Source organism: Lepisma saccharinum, chromosome 3 (assembly GCF_977018435.1).
Source record: "Lepisma saccharinum chromosome 3, izLepSacc3.1, whole genome shotgun sequence".
In the NCBI taxonomy this organism is placed as follows: Eukaryota; Metazoa; Arthropoda; class Insecta; order Zygentoma; family Lepismatidae; genus Lepisma; species Lepisma saccharinum.
This window is the reverse complement of record NC_139231.1, coordinates 132,028,378-132,055,019: the sequence shown is the minus strand read 5'-3', so window position 1 is coordinate 132,055,019 and position 26,642 is coordinate 132,028,378. Positions and strand designations below refer to the sequence as shown.

The 26,642-nt window shown below is 38.7% G+C and overlaps 2 protein-coding genes across 11 annotated transcripts in view; one reads left to right on the top strand and one right to left on the bottom strand.

Annotated features, from left to right (window-relative positions):
• Positions 1-26,642, bottom strand: part of LOC145985419 (uncharacterized) — a 65,131-nt gene that overhangs the window by 8,644 nt on the left and 29,845 nt on the right. For 3 of the 9 annotated variants that reach the window (XM_083119418.1, XM_083119421.1, XM_083119419.1), the window contains exons 2-5: positions 10,163-10,262; positions 8,487-8,625; positions 4,848-5,585; positions 3,540-3,617 (exon numbers count right to left, since the gene is read on the bottom strand). In XM_083119418.1, coding sequence (XP_082975544.1) covers positions 3,540-3,617; positions 4,848-5,585; positions 8,487-8,625; positions 10,163-10,262 — 1,055 coding nt within the window. Of the gene's footprint in view, positions 1-3,539; positions 3,618-4,847; positions 5,586-8,486; positions 8,626-10,162; positions 10,263-14,280; positions 14,303-14,567; positions 14,687-26,642 lie in introns of those variants that run through there. The other 6 variants (XM_083119425.1, XM_083119423.1, XM_083119420.1 and 3 more) reach the window with 5 other exon arrangements.
• The window catches only part of LOC145985420 (uncharacterized), a 130,993-nt gene continuing 123,123 nt past the window's right edge, over positions 18,773-26,642 (top strand). For both annotated transcript variants that reach the window (XM_083119430.1, XM_083119427.1), the window contains exon 1: positions 18,773-18,979. Coding sequence is in view for 1 of the 2 variants with exons in the window: in XM_083119427.1 (XP_082975553.1) it covers positions 18,956-18,979 (24 nt within the window). In the remaining variant the exon portion in view is untranslated. The remainder of the gene's footprint in view (positions 18,980-26,642) is intronic.

Sequence of the window (26,642 nt, the reverse complement as noted above, 5' to 3'; positions counted from 1 at the left end):
TGGGGATTGAGGAGGAATTTGTGGTCTTGTTCACTAAGTATGGCACTAGATTTCACTGCATTTTTCACAATTCTATTGTACCTGTCTGTGGGGTCTTTTTTGATGACACTGTACGAGTCACTGTTCAGTTTGTCTATCACTTTCGTGGAGTAATCACCTTTGTGCATGATTACGAACTGGTTTGTTTTGTCAGACTTTAAACACCAAACATCATTGGTGTTCAGCCATTTGCCAAAATCGGAAAGGACAGAAGAGATTTCTTGGTGCACTGGATTAGGTTTCCTGGTTTCACTGTTGGTCATCACTTTTTGAAAAATTCCGGCTGCTGACGTTCTGATGTTTTCCGAATCTTGGGGTTTGGGAGCAAAGCAAGCTGCTTTTTCTGCCGCACATATGAGGTCGAGGGTGGGTGGTTTACTGTTTTGTACATTAAACTTATCGCCGTAGGCAAGGAGTTCTTTGAATTTGTTGGGGATTGAGAGATTTGACAGATTTATTATGTTTTTTCCATGTCCGTCATCTGGGTTGATTGCATTCTCACTCGGCCACGTTCCTCCCAAGTGGTGAAGTTTGTTGCGTAAAGACCTAGTTTTTTGGTTTTCCAAGATTTGCAGCATGTATTCGATGTTATTCTTAGCATGCTCCCACTTTGTGGGTGGTAGCGTGGTTTCTAGTCTATTTCTTTGTCGTTCACACGTGTGAGCCAGTCGGCGAATTTCCGCATGTTTGTCGGAAATAACGGCGGAAAGCGCGCGTTTTTGTGAAATATGGATAACGTTCTTCATTCTGTAGCTGCTATTTTGCACTTTCCACTGGATGAACTTGGGAAAAACATCGCACCGTTTGCACGCTTTCAAGAAAATTACGTCTAAACGACGCACAAGTAACTTACGTTCGTTCCGTTCGTATTCCCGTAATTCCTTCACACGCGAAGGTTCTGTATTCATGATTGGGAAAAGAGAGACGCGGTAGTATATAAATACGGAGAAATTAGTACTCACTTTTATCCGCGAAGCTGTTTTTTCTTCTTTTTCGATTAATTTCAGTGGCCACTGCCACCATCCTCGTTGGAACTTGCTGCGCTGTTGCTAGCAGATGCGAAAAAAGCCCAACCCACTACCGGTCTTGCTAGACATATCAAATACAATAGCCATAAAATTCAAAAGGTTCGAGTCAAACACACTGCCCACACGCTCATAGACACCAAAATCAAGGAAACGCACGCCATAATGCACTTCCCGCACGAACTAAACATCGATAGCGGGCAAGCGCACCATACTTGGATTCCACTACTGCAGCAGTTATCGCCCGGAAATAGCAGACGACGTACCAAGACGCACAGCGCACCTAACGGCAACCAGAGAACTACGAACAAAAGACGCACGCCAAGCAACAGCGCAGCAAGTTCCAACGAGGATGGTGGCAGTGGCCACTGAAATTAATCGAAAAAGAAGAAAAAACAGCTTCGCGGATAAAAGTGAGTACTAATTTCTCCGTATTTATATACTACCGCGTCTCTCTTTTCCCAATCATGAATTCACAATGTTGATAAAAAAATATCATTTGCTAACTTATGCTCTACTGCAATTCGAAAAAGAATCATTAAAATTTCGTACATATTACAGCAAAAGATCACAGTCGCCATGGCAACCTGGATTTTTTGAGTCCTGGCAATGGAACCTTGATTTTACATTTTTTAGGACTAAGGAAAAAACTTTAAAATGCAGGGAAAATGTAAAAGCGATGAAATTTTATAACATATTACTATGTTTGGACCATCAAGATCAAATATACTGGAAAATGTAAAATCGGGGTTCTACTGTAAATACATACTATGACCAGTACAGAAAAAAACACTGGTGCAACAGCCTGCGAAGGCCAGGGCCTACCTACCGACTGCCGGCCCCACTCCCACATGCAAAGGTGGGAGATTTGATTTTTTTAATGATTTGATTTAGTTTATTTTACTTCGCGTTTTGTGCCTCTTGGCTAATTTGCAAAGATGGGAATGAGTGATGAAATTGATGAATAGACATTCACAAACAACCAAGCCCGACTGGGATTCGAACCCGGGACCCTTGGCGTCGCAGCACGATGTGCTAACCACTCGGCCACAGGGTCGGGCATGAAGGTGGGAGATTATCCGACCAGTTACAGGGTGATTTGTGGGCAGCAATATGAACCCCCAGTTGTTGTTGTAGGTTTCCAAGACTGGGCTACACTATTCATCTGTAGCTCCCCAATTTTCTCACAATCGTGGATGGTCACTAGTCACATACACAGGATGAAATCGCAGGTGAAAAGTTGTTGTTACACTTCCCCCAGGAGCAGTGGCGTCGCGTGCAGTTCGCATACGAGTGTTCACAATAATGTTTTTGTACTGAATGCAGATTTACTCCTCTCCCTTGTAACTTCATATTCAATTGACAAAGTGAGAATAACAGTTCAATTTATTTTCAACAATTTCCCCCCAAAATCACGCTATATTTGAAGTAATACAAGAAGGACCTAGGGGAAATTGTCCTTCGCCCCCTTAAAATCCCCCACTTTTAGCGAATTGTCGCTAAAGTTTGCAACTATGTAGCACAGACCTTTTCGAGTCCCCCTAGACATGCCTTGTATACGCTGCACTCTGGTGCCGAATGTAAGAAGTATTGTCGCTTGCATCAGTATTCGCACAGCAAAGTGAACATCTTCGGGGTATAGTGGCCAACAGCCCCTTAGCTGTCAGCTCTGTGCAACACGCACTGCAATTGTGTTCAACGCCCACAGTGGAACACCGTGGGAGTCAGTGTTACCAACTATCTAAAAAAGTTATCAGACGTGAAAGAAGTCGTGTCAGAGTAAATTGTGTGTATATACTCGTACATCAAACATAGTATTTTTTCGAATAAATATACGTATGTGTGTGTGTGTGTGTGCATTTAATATGTACGTAATTTAAGACATATATGAGTGTTCACGTGCTCATGCGAACATTATCAGGCGACGTGCCTGCCCAGGAGACTGGAACCTGTGTGCGTTCAATAGCCGAACCCCAAAGAATGACACCTTAGACAGGACGGTCATGGTGTGGGACATACAATGAGCACTGCATTTCTTAAAAGTTTTGCCCTTTGATGGATCAACTGATTAACAGTTTTGTCCCAACATAAAGCAGCTATGGGTTTCACCCAGTCTACAAAAAAATGGGTACCTGGGTGATAAAAGTAGCCAGACTGTGGTTCTGATCACATCACCTCCAAACTAACAGAGATTGAGAATGTGCGAGAACCTACCCTGTACTTCCCCAAATATGCCTTCACGGCATGGTGCAACATGCACAGGGAACTTTACCCTTTACCAACATCACTTGCTACCCCAAGTGCCAAGGTCATATTACATCCTAAGTTTCTACCCACACAAAAGCTAACTCAACATGATCAAGAGAGCTTTTGGCCACAGCTAGAAACATTATCTTAAATTATAACTTGAAAAATTTCCGCATTTCCAATATTTAAGTCATCCCCACCGGTATCTACATGAATACAAAATCTCACCTGGAATGGCAGATCATCAGGATGGGATGCTGGGTAATCATACAATGCAATTCCATGTGGTCTTTTCACATCGTCAACCTGAAACAGATACAGAAGTTGGCCCATCACTCTTCTGACAGCTTGCGTTATTTATTGATTTTCACTCACACAGAACATCACAAGCTAGAAGCAGTTTCCAAAGGAGTTCCCTAATTTCTTACATTTCTTTTTGTTTTATCTACAGTCACAACTAGATCCCCTCACTTTTTCGTAACTTTCAAAATATTTAGCAAAATAGAGTAAAATATGAAAGTCCCAAGCATGGCAATATTTCATGCAAATTCCCCCTCAACGTTCTATTTCTCTTAATACAAGAAATTACACTTTACCAACACAACATTTATATAAAACAAGTACGTATTCGCAAATATATTTGTCAAAGAAATGATCCTATATTGCTGATTTATATGAATTTGAGACAGCTCGTCACAAAGTGTTTTTGGCACACCCATGAGGAACAAAACCTTAAGGGTTAAAAAAAAAACTAGCAAAGTTTATAAATTATACATATATGAAAAGTGAAAACTATATTTACAAGGAAATAATGCTTATAATGACGCATTGTTTGTGTAAAATTAGCTGAAACTTGACATATTTTCCCTTCCTTGTATCCACTTAAAATGCATTACCTCTGTATATAGTGAGTCTGATTGATTTTAAAGCAAAATTTTGCATAATTTGTCACACTGGTCAGAAAAGATGAATCTTTGTAGAAACATTATACCCCATTTGTCAAAAAAATAAATCATTAAAATATTCCCCAAAATTATGTCCATGAGTTGGTCACAAGAGTAACAAAGACAATTAAAAAATAATCTATCAACAGCCTTCAAGAAAATGTCTCGCATGCAAAAATTCACTCACTTAGCAAAAGTTTGCTTACTGAAAAGTAGGGATGGGGCCGATTAATCGGTACTCTATCGGTATCGGTAAAATTACCGATTATTTTACCGATCCGATACATCAATAAATATCTTATAATTTAGTGCAAAATTCTGCCATTATGTTGTAATTTTTATGGATAATCTCCATGCCCTACTTTCTGAAAAAGTAAATGTCTAAATATTAAACTTCTTTTGCATTGCAATCAACTCAAAACACACATTTATTATGGACATCAATGAAAATTTCAGGGTCTTCAAGGACCATTTCTAATTTTATATCGGATCGGTAGAATATCGGTATCGGCCAAAATTTCATATCGGCCCATCCCTACTGAAAAGTAACCAACCAGTAATCAAACCTAGAAACCTTTGATTTCAAACCTACCGGTAACTTTGTAGGTCGAGGAGGTAACTCCGGCAACTGTTCTCCAAGATCATCCGAAATATCCAATGGTGGTGGTGGGGGAGGTATGGAAGGCATTGGTGGTGAATTATTCCGGCTGCTTGTTCCAAAAGAATCACTGCCCAGATTACCAGAAACCACATCACTCCGCATGGAGCTAGACGTAAATTTCGAATGTTCCTTCGATTGCTGCCTGGGTGGTCCTTTCGGTTTAGGACGAATTATTGTCGGGATCGTCGCCAACTTTGTTTTGGGTTCACTACAGCTGGATACGTACCACTGTGAACTATTGTTTCTTACTTCACACTGTTGCCAAGCTGCGTTCGGCTGTTGGCTATTAGTTGCTAACGAGTCACGGAAGCACAAAGAAAATGGATCATCAACACTGACCGTATCCACACTACTTCTCACGGGCGGGAAACCAAAGTCAAAATCGTCTTCGAATCCACTTTCTGCCTGAGAAGTGTTTCCGCTGCTGCCACCTATTGGCGTATTAGCACTCGACGCCCCGTCACTTCCAAAACTGTCGACACTTACACCATCGCTGCTTGACCTAGTGGTTGGGGTGGGTGAACTGGGGGGAGAATTCCAGTCAATCAGCAATAAATCAGGCTCTGCAGACACTGAAGGGTGTACTGGACAAGGTGGAAACTGTGAATTCATGCGGAGCCGAGTCCCAGTTAATAAGTTAGACATTAGGTCTCTTGAGCCTGGAGTGCACTGCAAGAAATACCAATGTAAGGCACAAATTCCATAAAAAATGGTACATGGAAGTCTTATAAAAGCATGACAAAGCAAATAAAATTCCTAGGAATGTGCCGTAGAAAAATAAAAGCAAAAACTACTACTTAGAATCTGACCTAAAACATACTTGGCAAATGAGTAAATATTGTAAAAAAAAAAAATGTTTAAGCATGTCAACGGGCACCCATTTTGAATAACAAATGACTAAACCAATATGCTTTTCCACAAAATAAAGGTGAGACTTTCTTAATCTTAAAATCCTCTAAAAAAACACAGTTCAACTACCAAGGACAATTACAGCATGGAAATGTTTAAAATACATGCAAATTAATTACAAAGTGCTGAGTATATTAGTATTTTGGAATAGGGTCATTTCACAAAAAGTGGCCTTACTCCATGTATATAACAAAATGAATTAATCTGAAAATTATTATTCTTCTTAATTGCATCAAGGCTTAACCTTTCGAGTCCCAAGGCCATTTTCACAAGCAAGCCTCACGGTCCCGAGCCGATTTTGAGTAAAATGCAGAGTTTCAATTAAATGAGTGTAGATAGGAGATTAATTGCCCTAGAGAGATGAGTGATATACCGTTGTACGCGGAATGAACCAGAGATTCAGACTATATGAAATTTATGCAAATTCGGCATATATATATATGGAGGGGGAAAGGGGGGAAATCCCCTGAAAATGCTTTTTTTTTAAAAAATGGGGTTTCACCCCCCTCCCGCCCCCTCGAAAAAAGTACATGACAGTGTCGACATGCACATGGAAATGATCGCTGACATGTAAGGAACACAAAAATATTTGCATTATTATCATATGACCAATGTAACTTGAGTTGTACATCCCAAAAGGAATGTCGGCATGCCACTGATTCAAGCTTCAAAATGCGGTGGTACCTTGAAATGACTTTAGCTCAGAGACTATTTGCCCTGGAGATATGAACTATATACCGTTGTACGCAGAATGAATCACAGATTCAGACGATATATAATTTATGCACATTCGGCGTATATATGGAGGGGGAAAGGGGGGAAATCCCCTGAAAATACTTTTTTTTAAAAAAAATGGGGTTTAGCCCCCCCGAAAAAAAGGATATGAAAAGTTCAAAATGCACATAGAAATTATCGCTGGCATGGAAGAAACAGAAAAATATTTGCATCATTGTCGTATGACCAAAGTAACTTGAGTTGTACCCCCAAAAGGAATGGTGGGCACGCCACTGATTCAAGCTTCAAAATGCGGCGGTACCTTGAAATGACTATAGATCAGAAACTAAATGCCCTAGAGATATGAAAGATATACCGTTGTACGCAGAATGAATCACAGATTCAGACGATATATAATTTATGCACATCCGGCGTACATATGAAGGGGGAAAGGGGAGAAATCCCCTCAAAAATACTTTTCTTAAAAAAAATGGCGTCCCCCCCCACCCGAAAAAAATGTCAAAATGCAAAATTTATGCAAATTTGGCGTATATATGGAGGGGGAAGGGAGAAAACACCCAAAAATTATTTTAAAAAATTGTTGAAATGTTTGAAATTTATATTTTCCCTTTTAAAGAGACGCAAAAGAGAAGTCCCTTTTCCCGCCTTTTCACCTCCATTTTCATGAAGAAAAAAAAAAGGTGCAAGCAACATTTCTGTTAAATACATGTGTTAGGAACAATATAAAAAAAAAAAATCGAAATTCTAGCCAAAAATAGAAAAGATATAACGTAAAAACTACGACCTTGACACAGCGTCTCGATCGAGACGCTTGGGACCATGAGGGTTACTTTTAGGTATCTTGTTCGAGATGCTTGGGATCCAAAAGGTTAAATGTTTGTGAATGAACATAATTTACATATTTCACAGACAAAAATTACTAACATCTGCAGCATATATACTTCACAGGCAAATAAAGTCAGATTTTGCTACATTTTAAAGCGTTACACGTACAACACATTTCATTAAATTAAGCTTTTCATCAATTAAGGCTATGTCACCAGATTCAAGTTTCTTTCATTTGCTAGCAGATACCACAAAGTACTTCATATTTCTATGAAATCAGTCCATTATGAGTATTTTAATCCAATCTCATATCTAGACCCTTACAAGATGTCACACATCGCTGGAATGCCCCAATATAACCTTTGTATATGAACAGTTATCAATATAAAAATCTTAATTATCCAAAGAAGAAAAATAAGAATGTGTGTGTGGCATATGTAATAAGGTACACTGATAATAGCAAATATGTATGCTAAAACACTAATGGTACCTGCTTCATTCACAATATAACCATTCAAAAAGTGTGTTCATGAAAATGAATGTCTTAATAATATATATATATCTGACTTTAAAAGTAATGGGTGCGTTTGTTTTAAACACATTAACACTCATTTAAACAAGCATACAATCTTGGATCACTTACAAGATTATCAGTATAACATGAACAGCACAGAGTTCAAACTTAAGAATCACATCTAGGTACAATTTCACACAACAGAACTTTCTTCCCATACTTGCTCAAAAATCAGATATAGGACATATGTTTTCACATGACTTCCCTAAGGGCCTTAATAATTATTATAGTATCTTTAGAAATATTAATAATTTTCAGATGTACAAAAACGTTTGACAAGGTACGGAATCGATCTAATTGATCAATCAAAAATAAACAAATAGATACAGTCACTGGTCCAAGCAACTGTTACATTATATTTGTGCACTGAAACTGACCTAACCATTTGTAGATTTTCTCATATTCTCTTATATGTAAAGAACTTGTATTCACCAGGATCAGCAGCAAATGAGAAGTTTCAGTTGAACCCTGGTAAAGCATCTTACTTGTAAGTAGAGAAAGACTCGCCAGGCTATGAAAACACTTACTGGTCTCTGTGGTTGATTCTTGGGAGTAAATTTTGGTGGTGGAGGACGTGGAGGTGGCTTCTTTCTCTCTCCTGGTACGTGATTCAAATATGTAGACTGTGACCTCTGGATCGTCTTGCTTGCAACCGGGTCCCTATTTCTGAAAGGATTTGGGGGAAAAAATGTAGGTATATTCTATACGTAATTGTTTAAATTTAACTCAGATTTTGTTCCATGCAACCATAAACTAAACCCTGTAGTGCAAGAGATGAATATATTATCCAAGTTTTCTACTGTTCAAATTGCAAAAACCTGTGATTTATCCACCCCCCCCCCCCCATCTTTCTTTTTTTTCTTTTATACACACACTTTGGCTCTAAATTTACCCTAACATCCTCCCTGATGGAAAACTCTGGATAAAGCTTGGCTAAAGAAGAATTTAATTTCTGTTGGTCACAAGAGTAATGTGCACATGCCTTTTATCTATACACATTAACAAAAATGAACATATCATGTGGAACTAGCAATAAACACAGCACAATACAAAACTTAATTCTGATATATTGACATCTTTGAAGATAAGAATGTATGTATTTTCTAGTATTCAACAAGACTATGTGTCAGCTCTTATATATAAAAAGATACATCATTTCTTCCTGTAATTACCTATATCATCTGATAATAAAGTAAACATGAACTTAATTGTGATATCTCTCAAAATAGTAGGGATGGGACCTATTAATCGGTACTCTTATCAGTATTGGCCGATATTAGCATATCAGTGTATCAGTAAAATTACAGATTATTTTGCTGATCCGATATATCAATAAATATCGGATAATTTAGTTCAAAATTCTGCCATTTTGTTGTAATTTTTATGGACAATCTCCATACCCTACTTTCTAAAAAAGTAATTGTCTAAATATGCAATTTATTTTGTACTGCAGTCACCTTGAAACACACATTTATTAAGGAGGTCAATGAACCTTTCAGGTTCTTCAAGGACCATTTCTAATTTTACATTGGATCGGTAGAATATCGGTTATTGGTATTGGTAAATTTTATTTCGGTACTTTATCGGTATCGGCCCATCCCATGGGAAAATGTGGAGGACAATGAGCAATCGGGCGGGCCGACCTCGTTCCTCGCTGACACCGGACAACATTAGCCGTGTTGATGAAATGGTGAAAGCTGATCGACGTGTTCATCTGAAGGACATTGCCATTGAACTTGGCACTTCCTATGGTAGTGTTTACGACACTGTTCACGATTCGTTGGGATACCGCAAGGTGTCATGTCGGTGGGTTCCTAAGCTTCTTGATGATGTCCACAAGGGCAACCCGTCCATTTCCAAACTCCTTGCACCACCACTGCACACTTCACACTGATAAACACTTGTCCCCCATACACTGGCACCATTTCCCTGTAGATATCTGTGGCTGTTTGTCCTTTGCACCATAAAAAACTAATAACACTTCACTGCTCATATGGTGTGGACTTCCTGAGCACTCTGGCCATCTTTGCCAACTTATAACAGTGCCGTGGAAGGTATCAGAAGTTACAACAGGGCCATTCCAAGAAAAGCATACTGCATCACTCGTCTATCTCGCTTTTGTAATAACACTTATAACAAGCTAGAAAAAAATTAGGTGCAAAGACTTTTCGATTTGCCCTCGTATTTACAATAAATTACTTACGATAAATTCCATGATCCTGTTACCGTTGAGCTTCTCTGCAGTCCTCGGATTTTTCCTCCTCTCGGAGGTGGTGGTGCTGGACGAGAAGGCAACCTCATTCCTAAAAAGCAAAAAAAAATGTAAATAACATTACAGCCACACATGCAGCACTCAATGTTAACTGTGTAAAGATATTAAATGGTAAATGATTCTGGCAACACACTGAAGTTTGCCACAATTTATTGGTTATACTGCCACTGCAAAATATAGATTCCTTACTTATATAAACTGAATTTACCCAGATGCTAGGGGCATTTTGAAAACAATAACTTTTACCACATGCAGAGTCTGAAAATTGCTGAGCTGTGAATACACAAAATGACCATAATCTGAAAGAAATAATTCAGTAGAGGCTGCAATATCAATGGATAAAACAATTTCTTTCCTAGCCTATCCACGCGCCAATGGTTTGTGGGGCTAGCTATTCTCCATTGGAGAATTAATTTTCAACAAACAACAAGAATTTCAGCTATGAAACATTCCCACATCACACAAAACACCTTTCTGATGTTCGACAATGCTACAGGAACTTATTACGGTAAGTAGTTTCTTCTGTAAAAATAAATAAATGTGTCCGAAGGATAGTAAACTAGTACCAAAACGTGCACTATTTATGTCCATTCTTCAATTTTAAAACCCTGCATCTGGCTGCCAGTAAGTAATCCAGTACCACAATATCATGTTTGGACACAAGTGCTATTTTTGGTAACAGTTTCATACATCGGAGACACATTTCTTCATTTTTACAGAAGAAACTGCTTACGGAAATGAGTTTCTCTAAGGTTTCCAATGTTAGTCGAGGTATTTTTTTTCATTGTGCTATCTATTTGACCGGGAAATCATGTCAGTGTTTCCAACCCCCTTTCTTTAACTATACTTGCCTAACCTAACCTAACCTTATCGGAATGGTTCGTGGGGCTATCCGTCAGTTACCCTTGCATAATGTACAATTTCCCACGTTTTTGTATGTTGTCTGCATTAGGCTTTTCAGCATAACTTGATTTTATTCTGTTAAATGATGTGTGAATTTGAAACATATTACATTTTCATTTTTACAACCAGGTAAGAATAGATACACAGCAATGTTAGTCGAATCTTGGCCATTGAGAGGGCAAAAATATGTTTACATCTTTTTTTGGTAACACTTTACTATACCTGAGACAGATTTCTTCAAATTTACAGGAGAAAGTACTTATGCAAATCATTTTCTGTAGCGTTGTTGATGTTCGGGAATGTAGTTTTGATCCATTTTAATGTGAATGCATGTGGTTTTCTACGTAAATCTATTTCCGATGCGCTATTGTTGCTGCCGTCATTTGCTTTCTGCATGAGAGCACAATGTTCCATGTGTTTGATGACGTAAACACCGTAGTCAGTGTTTCAACACACGCCGTCTTTTCACTATAATATGATGTGCCGTTGTTCGTATATGCTAAATTGAATGAAGGGAGTGCTAACGGAACCTAACCCAACAGGCCTAACCTAACCTAGTAGGCATACCTCATTCCCGTGATGGTTCGTGGGGCTATCGTGAATTATTGGGCTAACGTCAATGGTTTTTGGGGCTAACTTCAATGGTTTAATAATTACTCTTTATGTCGAAAATTGAACTTTTTTCGTGAAAAAATATCGTGAAGTGTTTTTAATTTTTTTTTTAAATTCAGGTATTTTTCGGTTAACCCTCCAGTACTCGCGCGGGTGACCATTGTCACCCAGCCCCTTTGTTTTCGTTACCGCCAAGCAGTGTGATGGAAGGGAGTGATAGGGGCTTCAGTACCTTCCCCCTACATTTCCAGCTACCTGACTAGTGTGAGTTTGTATGTTGTAGTGAGGAGTGGCCCGTGTTATTGCGCTTGAAAGTCAGTTGGGTGACACTTGTCCCCCGCGCGATTAACGGCGTTATGAATGCACCAAAGCGTCCACGACTCTGTAATAACTCACTTATTTTGGACGTATTGCTTGGTGAGAGTTCCGATGAGGATGATGTTGTGGAGAATGATAGTGACGTTGGTGGAGATGACCATTTAGATTTCCAGGACGATCTTTTTGACACAGAAGAAGCAGATGAGCCACAAACGGACCAAGTGAAAAATGCCGAAAATGACCTGCCGCCAAATGCGGAAGAAGAATCCAGTGATGAAGAGGACATCCCATTTACAAATTTATACATTTTAAGAGACCAGTTTAAGAATGTAATGAAGTGGAAGAACTATCCTGTCAGCCCAGAAATGTACGAACCATAACTGACAACATTATTTTGCGGCTCCCAGGACCAACTAGACAGGGTAGGGAAGCGCGCAGTGCACTTGATTGCTTTGTACTTTTTAACGTTATTGGAACTATAGTTACATCAACCAACATTTATATTCACCATATAAAGGAGCATTTAGCCGAGAGCGGGACGCCAAACACACGAATGTTGTTGAAATGCGTGCTTTCATAGGCATTTTGCTACTAATTGGCTGTTTTGGCAGTAAAAGGAAAAAACTAAGCAATGTGGGACAACTCTGCAGGGACTGGTGGGGAAGTCTGTTATCTTGTTAATGAGAATAGATTTCATTTCCTCATGCGATGTCTTCGTTTTGATAACATCGGAGATCGTCAGCAGCGAAGAGAAATTGATCGGCTTGCGCCTATCAGAGAAGTCCTAGAACTTGTAGGGCAAAACTTGTGGTCAACGCCTCAATCATTTACAAGTTCAACAAAGCTGCAGCTAAACCACCTGCAAGACGAGAATTCCTGAAAAGTTTGGCGTTGAAACTCATAAAACCTCTGATTGGGAGTCTCATCCAGCTTCCTTTCATCCTTGCGCATGTGAAGAGAAGAGGAAAGGCCCTTCTTGTAATCGAAGAAACTCCTCAGCCTGAGCGCAGACAACAAGGTAACAGTATAGGTCGCTGCTATCTGTGTGGGAGGGCGAGAGACAAAACAACCAGAAAACATGGTGAAAAATTTGGACGTCATATCTGTAGTGATCATTCATCAATTCTTTGTCATTGAAATTTTCAACCTACAATATGCATAAAAAATTATTACGAGTAACAAACGTTGTTGTGACTATACTCTTTCTATATGTAAAATGCACGGTATGCTTTAGCGATTTATTTTGCCCTGTAATAAAGGCCAAATTATGTTAATATATATGTTTATGGATTCTCAATAAAGCAGTCTTTCAGATGAGCAAGGAGTTTTACAATGTTACCCTGCATTAAAAAAAAGTTACGGTAGCCTAAAGTTTAAGATATTTTTTCCATGCAAAAATTTTGTTAAAGAACGATTTGGTATTTTTTTCTTTACAACACCTGTTTTATACAAAAATAATTCAAAAAATATTTTAAGTGTCCCTAGAATAGATTGTAAATATAACAAAACAAAAAAATCCACCATACTATAATTAGTCTTTTCGAAATAAATAAAATACCTTATGGGTGACAACTGTCACCCGCGCGAGTATCCGTGTTACGGGATGCCGCGCGAGTACTCGAGGGTTAACAACGATACAACACTGCATGCACACTCCAAATTGACAAAACACTGGCACAACGCGCGATGAACAGGTAAGCTATCGCAATATTGTGTAGAAATAAGGAAGAACAGTAAGCACTCGTAAATGTAAGAAATATGCATTATTTTAATTAGAAATTCATTATTTCATCTAAACAAATGTTCCCGAATGCAGAATAGTACGTTAGCAATGTAAAAAAGTGTGAAATAAATCATTGACAGGTGTCTCAGGTATAGTAAAGTAGTACCGTAAATGCTTTTGTTTAGGTAGTAAAGTAGCAATAAAAAAAGAGTGACCTGAACATACACGAAAAAGGATATATTGATAACTGAACTTCATGATAGCAGTGTAAAAAACATTAATTACATAACATTGTGGGGAATACTACCTCAAAATATATCTCAACACTTTCAAACTGTAATCACAATTTCGAAAACTTAAAACACCCATACATCTTAACATTTATGGACTATGTAGGGACATTTTACTAGGAGTGATTCGTTAAGTTTCATTGTAAATTCTGTCTCATCTTCATAGCAAATGTTGCTTATTCGTTTGTTAATACAATACTTACTTCTTAGGTAATTAACAAATTCAAATCTCCAACCTCTTGATAATGTTGTATTTTCAACGGTCACAACGTTTAAGAGCAGTCATCACTTCCGCACCACAACAAAAAAAGATCATTTGGCCTCGACACAAATACACTAATCGTAGCCCTTCACGAATGACGTTGTGTTTACTATTATTACACGTGTCATTTTAAACACAGAATCAATGAAGCTCCTAGAACCAAATTTCATACTAATTAATCAGTCTTGAATGTGTATATTTACATACTTGGGTATTTAATCTACTCACCTGTTGAAGCCATTCCTACACAACTACGCACTCTGCATTTCTCCTACTCTCTTTCTCTCCTTCCCCTCACTCTCACCCTTTTCGAAGAGTACGCTAACACCACCTATCGGTAACGTTTCTAAACACATTCATATCCAAAACCAACCAGTCACGACTCGCGAGTCAACTACAGAGTGATTAGAAAGTCGCATGCATTATATTTCTTTGTATTTTTTGGTGTCGCTTTTCTGACCCTTTTGGCTAATCGTGGTGATGATAATGCAGTGGTGATTACATTAAATTGAAGGAACACTCACAACAGAGCACTGGCTACAAACCTTTGGGTTGGAGCTGTGTATGATTCATTTTATATATAGATTAATTGAATTGATTTTTTTTTGTCCACATTATCCACAGATAGGCTAATCGGGCCTGGACCTACAGTTTGAACTGGGATCCGAACCACTGTGTGCGTCCACAGGGTATCGAACTCTATTTTATGTAAAATTCCCCGATACTGATACTTTGTACTGTAATTCCCACCCCTAATGGATTTTTTAAATCTACCACACAACGCACTCAGCACGTTGCAATCTACTTAACCCAGTTTTAAAAATGTAATATAAATTATTGGAAGTGTGTGGATGTTAATTTACGGAATTGGCTTTTTGAGTGATACTGACGGTCATTGTCAGTTTATTCCCTCTCTTCGATTTCACGTTTATTCCTTTTCATGGTCCCGGGATGCGCAAGTATTACTCGACAAATTGTACAGGACTATTTTCATTAATTTTTCTCTTGCATCCTATGGGTTTTTAAGAAATTGATTTTTTTGCGTATCCTGGCGTAGAGATTGTAGCAGCTTGTTTAGTGTTTTGTTTCAAAGCTTGAAAAACTCATTCGTAAAATAGAATGAATACACATGGCGATAGACAATTTGCTTGGTAGTACTTATGCATCTCACTGTATGTGCCTAATTTGTCTCAAAATGATAGTGTGTATCTTTCAACCACATGGTAACTGTAACTTGAAAGATAATTGATTGATTGATTGATTTGGTGTTTTAAGTCCACTTTATGCACAGTAAGGCTAATCGGGACTGGACCTACAGTTTAAAGTGGGATCCGAACCACTTGTGCCTCAACCGGGTATCGAACCCGGAACCCCTTGATTACAAGGCGACGACACTACCACTGCGCCATGGGGGAGGCCATAACTTGCGAGATAAGAATTGTGACTCACACAGAGCTCCTTCCTAAGGATTCGTTTATTACAGTGGTGCAACAACAAAGTTAAAAGGACTATGCAATTGTGGGTGGGGCCTCCGATAACTCTGTCGCGAGTTCCCTGTCGACAAGTGATTCGAATCCTTCCTTCAACTCAAGTCCTTCCCGATTATCCTGTTTGGGGATAAAAAGTGAACGTTTCTGCAGTTCCTGTTAGATATGAATGAAGGTCCATTATGTTTTTCGTTTCAATAGAGAGCTCAACTAAATTCAGTCTTCCTTCGCCTTCTCCTTGCATAAATAGGCTACACTACAACAATTGTAATTTTCAATCATGTACCGTCACTGACATTTCTGGGTTCTAATCATGCCACCGAGAGTCGATGAAATTGCTACTGTACTTTTTCTTTAGCTTTTAGTTTCGAGTATTCCTTTTTTTAAAAAAACACACATTTTACTATCTTCCATGGACGTCCGGAGCGAGGAGTCAAGGAGACCGTTGTCTAATTGAAAAATGTATGTCAGCATAAAATTGTATATTCCACTCATTTCAGTCATAGTGCTTTGCGTTAATTACTGTAAAGAACCGTTAATTAGAAGGAAGACTGGTGCAGATTGTTGCAGGAACAAATCAAATCCTTTCTGGAAAATATCTCTCACGCGCAGTCGGCAAACCCACTGGAAAATATTGCACCCAGGCAGACCGTTGGCTTACCCCCGCCCCCTATCTCCCGGCTCCTTGTGTGCAAGGGTCATGGTTAAGGATTACTATGGATGTCATACTTGAGTTGTTACCCTGTTAGTTGTACGTTAGTCAGAAACGTTCCGTCCAAGGGTGTGCGCAGGATTGTTTTAGGGAAGAGGGGCAGCAGTACTCAAATTTGGGAACAAGGTAGGAGATGCTCCCCAGTTAAGACCCATAGGAACCCCCACACACCCCACGTTGATCCATCCAAACACCCATCAGCCCTCACTCATGTTTTTAAGCTACAATTTCGCAATTCGAATTATATGAAGTTTTGCCCGATATCTCAGGGGGTCTAGTGCCCCCGTGGCCCCCTTCTGCGGACGCCCTTGGTTGCGTCAGATGGTAGGTCACGCGAATAAACTATCATAAGTATTACTTGATATTAATATTCAGTATTCACTTGAACAGAAATTGCTAAGACTGATTTCTGCATCGAATTAGAAATTTATTGCTCGCCCTTTTCACCCTAAATAACATGCTTATAGGCACAGATTTCTATGGATTTCTGGGAAAAGGCAAGACAAATACTCGTTTTAAGCAATAAGGGAACAACATTCAAGGCTATTATTATTATTATTATGCATTGCGTCGGTAGGCAAGGGCTTTGAGTGCTGCTGGACTCCGATTCGGGTTCAAGTGGTGTGGGTATGGGCATGGGCGGAGTTTGAGCTTTTGCTTTGGGGGGCCAGACTCTGGGAGAAGCATATGATGTACCTAAGGGTTGTTGAATATCCCCTATCTTATAAGTGGTCCGGAAATTAAAAAACAACAACTTAAAAACACTGAGTTCTAGGCCTTTTAGATTTGAAAATGTTAAATTTCCTCGCTTAAGTAAACAAATATTAATTAGTACATTGGTTGTCAGTTTTAAAAGAAGCAAAACGGTACGATTATTGCATTTTGCATTTCATTAATTTTTTATTGATACAATACTCGTATTACTTTAAAAAAGTTACGGTATAATAGTAAGCTTCAGAAATTTTAGAAAAATTAAATTGAAAAGTTATTTTGATGCCTCAGCAGTAACTGTTGACTCAACACAAAGTCATTTTATGTTTCTCTTTCTTCAAACTGTACACATCAATCAAATTGTCAAAGACCCGCTATTGCGGTGCAATTACCACACATGCCATCATGCCAAACGTCAAGATTTGCTGTATGGCTTCATAACAAAAATGTAGTAATTGAACTTAATCATGTGTTATTTTTTTAGTATTTTTTAAGTTGGGCGGCCAGCCCCCCCCCCCCCCCCCGGCGTCTACAGAACTCCGCATATGGGTGTTCTTTTTAAGTGTCCCTTCATCCATTTCATCTAATCATCATTCATTCTCATCTTTACAATTGGCATAAAGAGTCACAAAAGCGACGCAATTAGAAACATACAAATACAAAAATGTTATTGGTGTTAATATTATTATTATTGTTTCATTTTGTATTTAAATTTTGGGCCTCCCCGATGGCGCAGTGGTAGCATCGTCGCCTTGTAATCAAGGGGTCCCGGGTTCGATACCCGGTGAAGGCACAAGTGGTTCGGATCCCACTTTAAACTGTAGGTCCAGTCCCGATTAGCCTTACTGTGCATAAAGTGGACTTAAAACAGCAACTCAAACTTTGTATTTGAATTTTGATTAAAGTCATGTTGGGCCTCTTGCTCCCCGAACTTCCTCGGTTTCGACGCCTATCTTAGAGAGTAAATGTTAGTTTGCTTGGTTATTTAGTTAACTGATTGACGACTGATTGGCTGGCAGGTTCCCATAACAATCTACGCAAGAATATAGTGGTTTTAACTATTCAGTTGCAGATGTCTCTAGTTAAAGTCTTGTACTCGTATGGAGTTGATCACAACTACCCCGACTCGATGGCGGAGACTGCCTACACCTCGGCGATATGTGCCAACCGCACAGGGAACAGGAAAAGGTAGGGAGTTTGAGAACGTTAGGTCAGTCAGGGCGGGTCTCACTTATTGCAAAACACTTGAACAACCTTGTGTTCTGACGTCACGGGAGAATACTTTTTAATTTTATGCTAGATGCCTACGTTGTCAGGTTAGGCTAGCTAGGTTTAGTTCTCTTAGCCTAAATAATATTTTTTCATTGTATTTATGCTAATGGAACCTAGCCTAACAGGCCTAACCTAACCTCATAGGCATTCCTCGTCTGACGTCAGATCACAAGCTAGCAAAACTGTTGTGCGGAAAGGAAGACCCAGTCAGGGCAAGGGGAGGGGGGTGGATATATCAGTGTGAAGAAATGTGCGATTATGTCGAGCTTTTTAACGTTAAAATATGTTTGAACAGTGCATTACGTGGAGGTGACAAGTTAATACATTATTTACATTCAGTTTAAACAGGTGTACGAGTGGAAGGACAAATACCAGAAAGAGGAACGTCGGTTTATCACTGAACTGAATAATAATGTTTTACCACACAGCCTGAAATGAACGACTTCGAGTTAAATCAGGTAAGACTATGGTAAATTTCTTATATCCGGAAAACGGATTTGTTCAAATTTACAGGAGAAATTACTTACCGAATGCAGTTTCTTTATAGTTGTGAAAGTTCGGGGAAGTGTTTTCTCGCATCGTTCATTGAATTTTGCCTCTAAATCATCTATTTTACGATATAAATGTGTGACCGATGCACGAAAGCTGTTGCATCCATTTCCTTCTAGCCGGATGTTGCCTGTGTGTGTTGACGTAATCACGGTCAATGCCGGTCAGTGTTTCCAAACACGTGTTTTTGTAACTGCAAAAGGTACGTTTCCGCAAATGGTTTGTGGGGGTCAATGATTCGTGGGGCTATGCGAGAGTGGTGTGTGGGGCTACGCATTTTTTTTCTAAACCAATTTTTAACTATTCTAACCTAAACGTGACCCAACCTAACCTTACCGAAAATGGTTCATGGGGCTATTCGTCAATGGTTTGTGGGGCTACGTAGGTATTTTAGGGTGCAGTGGGGTGGAAACACTGCATGCCGGGTACGGTAGTGAAACTGTGACCGCCATTTAGAGTGTTACCGAAGGGAAAAAGAAACGAAGAAAACTTACTCGATATGTCGCAAATAGACCTTATTTCCGTGAAATAAGCGAAATGCCACCTTCAACAATGTTTCTCAATGCAGAATACGTAAGTACGAATATTCAAATTAAATGAACTAGCAAATTTCAGCAGTTTTACGGATATAAGAAATTTACCCAATCAATCACTTTCTAGCAGGGGTACGGAGGGTTAAGGGTATTCGTATAATAACCGAAAGAGAAAAAAATACGTCATATGACAAAGAGTGTAGACGCGAAAGGAAAAATGTCTTCATTATGTAGAAATTTATACATAGTAGCTACACCTCCTGTGTGTGCCAAATCGTAAATGTCTTCATTGTTTAACACGTACTGCTGTTACATTTGCCCTGTTGCTTTTGGAATTCCCATTAAGTGAGTTTTAAGGATTGCAGTATAAAACTGGAAGAATCTACCCCCAACAGAATTCCCGATTTATGCCAACGTGTGCTGATTTTGTAACGTCCAACGACAGCCTGGAAACTGCTCCATTCCACCGAAACGGAACAGCTAGCTCCGTATTACCGGTATTACTTGGGGGAAAACGTGAGGTGATGAGGTCGATTGATTGATATCTAGCATAACGGCCACAACGATCAATGTTGCGAAATCTTCTCCAACAGCTACACTATCCTAATTGAAGGACTTTGCATACATAAATATTTAGCAATTTTTTTAGAAATACGATATTGTTTTGCAAGCGAAATTTAGAGAGAACTGAAGCGATAAATTTCTCGTAATACTTTTCTTTCCGTGGAACTGACGTAGAGTGAGTTTTACTTGTTGTTTTCTCTCCACTACTTGCGCTCATTTATTTCATTGTTGCTTCAGTCTTTATTATCATTTCCCTTATCTTTGTTTTCTCCCCCCCCCGCCTCCCGCCTTGTTCCTTGTGTGCGTTTGTGTTTATTTCATTTTCCATTTTCCTTATCTGTACGTCCCTCTTTGTGTTTGAGTCTCAAGTCCACTTTATGCACAGATAAGCTAATTGGGACTGAACCTATATGAGACAACTTTGACCTCCGGCCAGGATTCGAACCCACACGCCCCTCAGTCAACCACAGATATGTATGTTTGTGACTTAGTTATTTTTTTAGCTAATGAGGACGAAATTAAGTTACTTTCTGGTACATTTTTATCAATAATTAGGGACATTGAATTTTCGCGATGCGCGAAATCGCGAAATGTGAAAAAAATGCAATTTTGAACATTCTGCACGTAACTACACCCCCAATTATGAAATATGCATGAGTTTTATTCGCGAAGTAATGCGAAATGTGTGCTTTTCCACGAAATGAACGCTTTTTCGCGAAATAACCGTGAAATATCATCAAATTAAGTAGAAAACACGCAAAAATCGGAAATCGAGGTTTTTCGCGCAAACTGTCTATTTGTAACGAAACGTTTGCCTAAAGTTTCCTACCACTTGCACCTAAAGAACGTTTTATCTTCGATCACATCAGGAAAACGCTGCAAATTTGGATTTCCCATGCACATAATCTCAGTTCGAAAACTTCGCTCCCTGTCAAGCTGCATTCCTTTCTTCCCCCGAATGTCTACTCAACTTCCAGTTTCATTGAACTTGCTAGCTGTAGCAGCGATAAGATTAGTCTGTTCCCGCACATCAAGGGAAACAATGGGGTCATTTGTGTTCAGTCATGAATGAATTTTGTTTATCATCATGTGATTTTCAACATGTGTTTGTGTATGTGCAGTAGTGATTATTTTATTTGTTGGACAGCAAGGATATCCTTTAAATACATACAATGAATAAATCACTTGAGATATGCAATTTAGAAATGAAGTGATTTTGTGTTGATGTTTTCTTTCTGGTTGGATAGCTAAGTACTTGTGTATGTGTACAGTATTATAAAAATGAAGTAGTTTATCAATTTATAGCTCTTTTGTATGTTGTTTCCTCTCATAATGAAAAAGTGTGTGCCAATTTTTTTTTTCCACCGCTGGTATATACTGCTGATCTAACATTTTATTTACCGCTCTCCTCAGTTTTTATTTACCATAAATTTGTCTCCCTATCAATAATGAACAAATTTATAGTTTCCTCTAAAACGAAAGAAATCAACTTCACATACACATTTGTTAGGAGCTGATGTTTCTCATTACGTAATTTTTCAAGTATAAAAGTTTACTTTGAATTTACTGTCTTATATATTTTCATATTTAAACAAATGGGTTTTATTAATATTTATTAATTGAGTTGGTCTTAATTGATTTGAGTTGGTTTTTTAAGTCTACTTTATGCACATGCACAGGAAGGCTAATCGGGACAGTTTAAAGTGAGATCCGAACCACTATGTGCCTCCACCGGGGTTATTAATATTTAGTGAAGACTAATGCCAATTTTACATGGTCATACGGAAAGAAAGGAACAGTCCACTTGTAGTTCATACATGTAGCACGTTCTACCAGTACAGACATGTGAGAAAATGTAATGCTAAAAGTAAGTTATTTTTCAAAGTAACGATAAATGCAACTAACTGACATTTCAAAACTAGTAACTGTAACAGAGTTACTACTTGAACAAAGTAACGGAAACTGTAATGCACATGGGCGTACCAAGAGAAGAACAAAAGGGGACCGTTGCCACTCCCTGGAAAATGGATATCAGCCAAAAATTATATATTTTTCAAATATACATTTGCATTTCAGCCACAGTAATTTGCGTACAAGTAAGGCTGGCACGGCAGTCCTTTTCTTGGGGGGGGGGGTTGCCTTGCTTGCATCCACTTGGAAAACATCCTGCGGAAGCCAATATGACGCAGTTTTGGAAAAAGTGATTTTTCCAAAGACTGCTTTTAAGTTATGAAGAGAAAAAAATGCCTAACCTACTGAAAAGCGTGTTAGTATTGTTCAGAAAATAAACCTGTTGCTCCGAAGCGTCCTTATTATTGGGTTTAATAAGGTCTCGGGAACGTGGGAGTTTCCCCCGCAACATGGCGTACGACTGTTTTGGAAGACTGTTCTTTGATTGCAGAAGAAAGTAGCACCAGGAGTCGCTGTACTTTCACTACTCATCACGCAAGCTGAGCACGGGTTGGCAATCGTCTGCGGACGCTGTCAGAGGAAGGAAGACCATCAAACCAGGCACTTCCGGTTATTTCGCGAATCGCGTTTCCAGCAATTAACTTCAGCGCCTCTTATTCAGGCATCGAACGTTAAAACGTTCTGTATCGCCTCCCATTTGGTTCCAGAAAAAGAAAATCATCCTTCAAAGAATATAGTGAAATTTAATATTGTGATAGAACCATAAATCCTTCGATAATTTTGATTTGCAGGAAACCTGATTGTATGTTTCCAGTGGCGGCGCCAGACATTGGCGTTGCCAGAAATTTTTGTAGGAGGGTCATGCCATGGACAAAACTTAATTAGTAGAAATAATAGCAACAATAATTATTATTACCACGGTTATAATTATATTAAATAATAAAAGTAAACCAATTTTATTCCAAAATTATTATTATTTAAATACAGAGACTTGGCTACTCGATCCACCAGATGAATGAATATCCGTTATTTTCTTTATATTTTATGCTGTTAATGTATTGCAATTCATAGTTATTGTATTTTGCTAACTTTTACACAATACGAACACGTTCAAGAAAAGTTGAGAGCAAATTTTATTCCTAAGGTTTGTTGTGTGACCTCTCACACAAAGCTATAATTTTTGAACTCTTGGAAACTGTGAGACCATTTATTTTTGGGTTACATTGTAAAAGATGAAACTATAGCCTTTTTTGGATCCAATGAAGTTTTTACCTTATTTTGTTCGAATACTAAGTAAATGAACTTTATTTTTAATATTAACGAAAGATTTTTTTTTCCAACTTGAAATGAACGATGCCAGTTTCCATGGATGTTCGACCCTCCCCCAGCCCCCATGGCGCAAGATATTCTGGTGTGGGTGGGCCACAATTCGGGTGACCCATATCAAAGACTATGGAGGCAAAAATTCAACGCTAAACAAGAACTTTTTGTTAAATGTTGTTTGCCTTAATGACCTTTATTGGTTTTGAAAGTTTGTGATGTAACCCGTTGGTTGTATATGTTGTTTATACTGTATATTTTGAGACTCAAGACAAAAGTGAGATTTGCCTTTCGAGAACGAGGCCGAGACATGCAACTCGATACAAAAGCGAGACAGTGCCAAGACTCGTCTCATCTCGATGCCATTCTTACTTTCTAAACATTGTTGTGTAGGTAAATTATGGTTATGTAGAGTCAGGTTTTTATCTTGCGAAACCATAGGGAAGCAATTCAACTCTTATCTGTTGTGGGAGGTGCTTGAAAGAACGCTCATCTGCCATGCGAGTCGAGCAACGTTGCAAAAGCTATCAAATTACGGGGGCGTTTGCAGAAGATTCTAACGTGCACTTTTTGCTTGTTGGTCGCGCGTAGTGTGCTGAACACTAGAAATATAACAGGCTTGGGCAACTGGTGTGCACTTGTCTAGGACAGATAGCGCTCCATGCATCCGCCAACACACTCGGTTCTTCCTTTCCGTCCTCCTCAAAAAGGTACGGTAAATATGCTCGCTTTGAGGTTTGCACGTGCATACGAGAGCGATATTCCATAAATAGGGCGAGTTGCCCATGACTGCAATCTAGTGATGATCCACTCACTGTGCGTACGTTGATATCCTTGTGGAGTTTGGATGTTTGAACTCACAGGGATGCATGTTTAGAGATGTGGTGCCGTCTGAGTGGCTCAGCGCGTCGAGTGCTCGATTCACATTCTCACCACCGAATATTTTGGGTTCGAATCTTGCTCCGGGCATCGAGAGACAGGGAAAGAAGAAAGAAGCAGGGAGAAGTAAAAAAGAGACAAGCGAAGGAGAAAGAAGGACGGAGAAATAAAGAAGGGACAGACAAAGAAAGAAAGGAGCAGGGGAAGAAAGAAATAAGCAAGGAAAAAGGAAGAGGGAGAATGAAACGAGAGGGGACCATAAATGATGTTTATTTATGAGTGCCCTTATTATGAATTTAACTGAATCATAATTTATCCTCATGATATCCAAAATTGCCGAAAGGCGAGTAAAATCGAAACAAAATATAGCGAGAGACAAGTACAGTGGAATGCATAAGTATTATCAATCAAATTGTCCATCACAATGTTTATTCTCTTTGTTTTACAATGAGAGGTTCAAGAACTGAAACTAAATTCCAAACAAGCTGCTGACACATCTGCTCCAGCACACGTAAAAACCCAGTCCTTAAAAACATGTAGGATGAAAGAAAAAAAATACTAAAAGTAGCCATGGACAATTTGCCTGGCAGTACTTGTGTATTTCTGCAGCACATAGGTAAAATATACAGCAATCCATTTTTTTTTTGTTGCTGAATTAAGTAGGGATTCTCGTTAATGTGAGACACAGGGCCGCATTTACGCGCAAGCTATCTAGGCTGCAGCCCATTGGCCCGCACCACAAAAAAAAAAAAAAAAACGTTAAAAATTTTAATTTTGAATAGACTAAAATAAAAAGAAATGTATATGTTTTAATACTCTACTAATCATAAAAGACGTCGACGCAGTTGGATACACTTACTAATGAAGAGATAATTGCAGCAGCTCAAATCTTAGTAGAAACATATAACAATGATTTAGACGATCAATTGGAAAATGAACTGATTCAGTTCAAGGCTTTTTACCACGAGTTTCAAAAAGATGATGAGGAAAATGAAAAAGTCATTAGTCAGGAGAGGTGGATCTATAAACTACTCCTAGAAAAAAAGGTCAAATAATGTTTTCCTAATATCGAGGTCGCTCTAAGAATGTACCTGTCACTTATGGTCACAAACAGCAGTGGAGAAAGGTCATTTTCAAAATTGAAGTCGATCAAAAACAGGCTTCGAACCTCCATGTTAGAAGACAGGCTCAACGTTTTGGCTTTGCTCAACATTGAAAGTGATATTTTAAGACAACTAAGTTATGAAGATATTATAAGTAACTTTATTAGTATGAAGTGTAGGCGCAAACCAATTAGCCACTAAGATTATTTGATACTTTCATTTTAAGTTTGATTGTTTGGGAAAGTACTGTATTTGAATTAAATATAAGTAAAAGTTGCTTGTTTGTTACATTCCTTTTTATCTTGCATTTGCCTAACATGTTTACTTAAAATTACAATATGTTATTTATTAAAATTAAAATATGTTATTTTTAAAATTAGAATATTATTTTCAATTGAAATATTGTTTTCAAAAAAATTCCCCCCGGTAGGGCCCGCACCACCGGTTCAGCCTAGGGGTCTACAGATTCTAAATACGGCCCTGGTGAGACACCAAATGTCATGGTTCTTAATTTACAATTTCTTATTTTGTAAATTACTATGACTATCATACAACTGGCGTAACCGTGCGGTTACCGAAAAATAAAGGATTGCATGGCAAGTAAGTAGCTGATTGCATCACCCACTCTCCCTTCACTCAATCAGAGTTGAAAATTCAACAGCACCGGAGAGTTGTTCACATCTTGGAAGAGAATCTAAAATCGTACAGAGAAATATTTATGCACATATTTCGTCTACATAAAGATCTTGTAACGTGAAAGACATCCTTGCTGTAGTAATGTTGCCTTCATTATACTAAATGAAGCGCTCATTTGAAGGCATTTCACTTAGCATCGTTGTAATGCACTGAATGTTACACTTTTGATTTCTCCAATCACATATCTCTCCGCGTGCTAGGATAACGATTGCACAGCCGGAAGTACTTTTGCTTCCAGCTCTCTTAGGAAGCAATTAAACTTTTTTATGGTGCAAAGGATGTCAGTGGGACATCCTCCGCAATAATTCGTCGACAGTCACTGAGGCACGGAGTAACTTCAATTGTTTCACAGGCTTGAGCTGTAAGAGAAAGAGTTAGGGAAGGACATGAATAATATGTCATGTTGTATGTTGTACGCTGTGTTGTGCAACAAAAATATGTATATACAGGGTGTCTACCAGTCAAGAATGTCAAGAAATCAACAAGTAGGTCAAGAAAATATGGTTGTGGGCAAGAATTTTTGCTATTTCTTACAGTATAGGGAATTTACACATAGGGTTGCCTCT